Consider the following 4,549-nt stretch of genomic DNA (forward strand, 5'->3'; position numbering starts at 1 on the left):
GGGGGAAACCCCCCCCCCCCCCCCCCCCCCCCCCAAATGCTATTGGCCTGGCATGCTTCATACGGGCAAGCATCCCTGGTGCCCTTTTTCTGTGTGCAGACCCGCTGTGGCACCAGAGGAGAATCAGCAGCTGAAAATTGTGTCGCATATCAGCCCTCCTCTGTGTCTCAACCTGGCTCGCAACACACGTGTGTGTGGCGTGCGAGTGGACTATGCATCTGATGTGCAGAAGAAGGTGGGGGTTTGTATGGCTCTCTCAGCTGAGTGAGGCATGTGTTGAGGTCTGGAAGGCATGTGGCACAGTGGAGGCTTTTGTTGGCTGCGCCCAACGCTTGTTGTGCCGTTCACATGCGCGCATTTGATGCAGGTGTTGCCGCGTTTGATGAAGCTGGTGCCAAACTTCAAGGAAGACATCGTCGTGTTGAACACAGGGTGTGTCTTTTGCTGGCTATTGCTTTTCTTGGCTCGTGTTGCGAGCACACACTGGAGACCGCGTTAACCAACCTGTCCGCCCATGCCGCTCCTCCTTCTTGTGCTTCTGCAGATTGCACTATCCTGAATACGACCATCCAGAGACGCCCAGCCCGCGATATGTGCAGGAGCTGACTGCGCTGGCGGAGTGGCGACAGTTGCATGCCGACTTCCTGCCCCGCATCGTCTGGATGGATACTGGGCCTCAGGTGTGGTGCGGGGGTCACCTTCACATGGTGTGACCTGCCTGCTGTGGCTCTGAGGGGAGCGTCTTCGAGGCGCTTCTCTTCTGTTCCTTGCTGTTTAGCAACAGGTCTGCATTGTTGTGTGGGGCTCGTTCTCCACTCCCTGGCCTCCTGCAGCACTTCTTTACTCACGAGGGCACGTTTCCCGGGCATGGCAAGCGGCCTTTCAAGTGCCGACCCCTGGATGCCTGGTACAAGGGAGACCCTGTGGTAGGGGCAGGCACGCGGCGGGCCATGGCGGTGGCGCCCATCGTGTCGCGCCTGGCGGATGCCCACCTGCAAATTTACAACGCCACCGTGCCGCTCTGGGACAGCCACCTGCCCGGGGAGTGCAGCCACTGGTGCCAGCCGTCGGCCTACCAGCTCTGGTTGTACCTGCTCAATGACGTGCTGCGGGACAGCGAGCTGGGCAACGCGGTGCGAATGCCAGGCAGCCCAGCCGGTGACAGTCGAAGGTGACTTCTGTGGGTGTTTTATATTTCTGATTTCATCAACTGAAAACTTGCATTTTGGTTTGGACTCATGGTGCTACAAAACAACCAATGAGTCTGCGACTGATACATGACAGGTCACAAGCAAATTCTGGAGAAGCATTCATGTGCAAAGTGTCAGTTTGGTGGAACCTGTGCAGAATGGCTTGCACAAAGTAAGTTGGGGTCAGGTCCCTAGCAGAATGAGCTGTGACATTAAAGGTGTGGACAAAGAGTTCAAAGAAAAACGGGGAAAATTGGAACATGGCAGAAAGCACACGCACGGTCAGCAATCTAGCGGAGAATGGTCCGATTCAGTGTACGTCCAAAGGGTCAAGAAATGCGCGGTAAAAACTTCTGATTATGCCCTTACCGCGGCTGCTTGGCGCCTGCTTGCAAGCCTTGCTTGCTCATCGCCCGCTTAGCTGCAATCTGCTGAAGATTCACGGCAACGGCTTGGCTCTTCTTCAGCGGGCGGCTGGGACCAGGCGCAGTGGTTTTTGCCGCGGTCCCGACAGGCTTGGCGGAGCCTACTGCCACTGCAGATCCTGGCGCCGAATGGTCGTCAAATCTATCAACATCTGGCGGCAGCTTCAGCAGATTGGCAATCATTTGGTTGACCAGCGCATACACGGCGGCATTGGCGTGAATGCCGTCGTAGCTGCACCATGCGAGGCAGCCTGCACAGCAGGCACGTGGAGAGGGCGAGCCACAGCAGCACATAAAGAAGGCATGGGCAGGCAAGCAATGGTCTATAGAGTCGGCGGGCTGGGCCCTCCTCAGCAGCACCGCAGGCGCAGGGGCTCAAAAGCTAGCCCAGGACGCACCCTCGCTCAGGGCGTGCAGGTCGAGCAGGAGCATGGGACCTTGAGGGTGCAGCAGGCCCGAGGCCTGCAGCGCCTTGTTGTACACAGAGATGGCTTGGAGAGGGGCGCTCCAGGTGCTGCTCCTATTCCGGCCGCGCACGCGAGATGGCACCGTCAGCAGCAGCCACAGCAAATGCCGCCCAGCCTGCAGGACATGGGGCAGGGGATGGGGCCAGGCAGGGACAGGAGCTGGTGGATCACATGCTGTTTCACAGGCTGGAGGCCGGTGGATGACACGCATGAAAAGCCTGACACTCGCCGACAGCCCAGCGTACCTTGCGTGCGGCTGCGTCGGCAGCCTCCACAGCCACCCTCAGCTCTTGTAAGTCGTGCTCCAGCTGATACACGGGGAGCTTGTGCCTCTACAGGTAGCAGCAGCAGCAGCAGAGCAGACGTTAGTGAACAGGGGGCAGGCTGCTGCACAGCAGACCTCAGCAAAGTACTGAGCTTGCCAGCATCGCAGCGCCCCAGGTGACGCACATAGTACCAGGAGGAGGTTGAGATGATGACCACGTCTGGCAAACCTAGAGAGGTCTGCTGCCTGCAGATTGCGAGGCAGTACAGGAACGCATGGGGAGGCTGGAGGGAGCATAAGCACAATCTGTGCCATTTGTGCCAATGCCAAGCGCTGGATGGGGTTAGCATTCAGTTGTAGTGTCAGGTGTAGAAGTCTGCTTGGCTGGCAGCGCCCACGCGCACTCACAGCTGATAGATTTCGTGTGCCATGCGCGGGATTGTGGTGTGCCATCGCAGGCTCAGGTGCAGGTCCCCCATTAAATAGTTTGCTGCTGTCTCGCCGGTGGCGGAGATGCCATGCCAAAACCCGTCTTGATAATGCTTGGCCAGCTCATCCACTTTATCATCAAACGTGCCTGCAGTAGCAGCAGCAGCAGCGGCGGCGCACACAATTGAGCAGGGGTGGCGGGTTCTATGCCTGGGTTTGTGGCGGTCACTTGTGGCGGTCACTTCTGCACAGGGAGGCATGCAACAGCCGGGCAACAACAGGCAAGCAGACACAGGCATGCCACCTGTCAGCATGCGGATGAACTGAGTGTAGAGGTTCCTGCCGTGGCTGTCGCCCCACACTCCCAACCGCTTGTGCCTCATCAAGTCTCGCAGCTCCTGCATACTATGGTGCCGTGCCGAGCACACCTGCTGCTCCCACAGCCACTCGTGCCCCAGTGCAGCGGTGCAGCTGGCCAGGAGTGGCTTGGATGCATTGCAACTGCGAGGATCGGGAGGCCAGGGTGGCATGTGGGCACAGGTGCAGGGCCGGCATCAGCAGCCAGTGATGGAGCAGGCACAGCGGGCGTGGCAGAATGCATGGCGCGCAAGCAGGCGATGAGCTACCTGGGCTGCATGAGCTCCCGCCATGAGCCCTTTGTCAGGGCCGCCGCAACAGCGCTTGAGCGCGTGCATCGATCGGGCGACCGAGGCCCAGGCTGGTTGGAAGATAGAGTAGCGGACCGGTCAGCAGGCTGTGCGGTAAACCGATTGACGGGTTGTGCATGTGACAGCGTTGGTCCATCATGCTGCCAGCCAACGGCAGTTGGCATCTCAATCAGAGCCTGCATGTAACAGCGGGCAAAGCTAAGAATGGAGTATGTAGCTGCAGCCAGGGTGTGTCGAGCCCGGGCAGAAGCTGCAAAGCGCCAGCGGTTGGCGGCCGCCGCGGCAGTGGCGCCTGCCTGCGTGAGCGGCCCTAAACCGTGCCAACCGTCGCCCGACGCTTTCAGCGACGCCAGCAGGGCCGCGAGCAGCACCAAGCTGACTGGCAGAGCGAAACGGCGCGGGCCTGCTGGGCCGGCCAACCCATTCCTGCGGTTGGCACTCCACCCCATTGTCACCCAACGTGACTCCGTCTAGAGTGCATCGCGGTACTAATTCACGAAAGGAAAGCGCGGCCACGGGGAGTAACAAAGCCGCCTGCTTTGCTGGCGGCGGTTTGCTGGCGGCAACGCAGCGGGCGCTAGATCCATCAGGCCCACCACTGAAGGGCCATTCATCACAAGCCGATATCTACGATAATGAGGAGGTGGAGAAGGTTGGTTGGCCGTACAAAGCTAAAGTTACACTGGAAGACGCACTGCCAGTTCAGGGCGGGCACGCTGCAGCTGGCCTTGGCCCCTCGAGCCAGTGCACGGCGACGCTGCTACCAGCCCGGGAACTTGAGGAGCTCAAAATCGTCGGCAAAGTAGCTGCGCACGTTGCACAGTGCTGCAAGGAACATAACAAAGGGGCAGCTCATGCGAGCGTGCATTGGAGGCATGGGCCACCGCGGGTCGGAAAGCAGCGCTGCCAAGCAGCGTGGGTTGACAGCAAAGTGGTTGGCAGAGTGCGGAACTGTTTCCCCATCCGGCAGTGCATCCATGCGCATCCCTTGCCTGAGTTGTTTATGTAATACTCCGCATACTCTTTTCGTTTATCCAGCTCAGAACTGCAGAGATGCAAAGGGATTGGATCAAGATGGCAACCACAGTTCGGCCCAGGTAGGCCT

General features: G+C 59.4%; 2 protein-coding genes across 2 annotated transcripts in view; one reads left to right on the forward strand and one right to left on the reverse strand.

The window, feature by feature from the left end:
• The window catches only part of CHLNCDRAFT_144253 (hypothetical protein), a gene marked incomplete at both ends in the record, with an annotated part of 1,660 nt that extends 485 nt beyond the window's left edge, over positions 1-1,175 (forward strand). The window contains 4 exons of the mRNA XM_005848614.1: positions 100-235; positions 368-432; positions 545-680; positions 834-1,175. Of these exons, the coding sequence (XP_005848676.1) occupies positions 100-235; positions 368-432; positions 545-680; positions 834-1,175 (679 nt within the window). The remainder of the gene's footprint in view (positions 1-99; positions 236-367; positions 433-544; positions 681-833) is intronic.
• A 380-nt stretch (positions 1,176-1,555) lies between these two features.
• CHLNCDRAFT_144254 (hypothetical protein) lies at positions 1,556-3,180 on the reverse strand (the record flags this gene model as incomplete). Its single annotated transcript, XM_005848812.1, has 6 exons — positions 1,556-1,866; positions 2,014-2,197; positions 2,328-2,414; positions 2,533-2,593; positions 2,756-2,924; positions 3,081-3,180. The coding sequence occupies 6 exons, from the start codon at positions 3,178-3,180 to the stop codon at positions 1,556-1,558; spliced, it is 912 nt and encodes a 303-aa protein (XP_005848874.1).
• Between the last annotated feature and the right edge of the window lie 1,369 nt (positions 3,181-4,549).

Source organism: Chlorella variabilis (genome assembly GCF_000147415.1).
Source record: "Chlorella variabilis unplaced genomic scaffold CHLNCscaffold_7, whole genome shotgun sequence".
NCBI classification, from domain to species: Eukaryota; Viridiplantae; Chlorophyta; class Trebouxiophyceae; order Chlorellales; family Chlorellaceae; genus Chlorella; species Chlorella variabilis.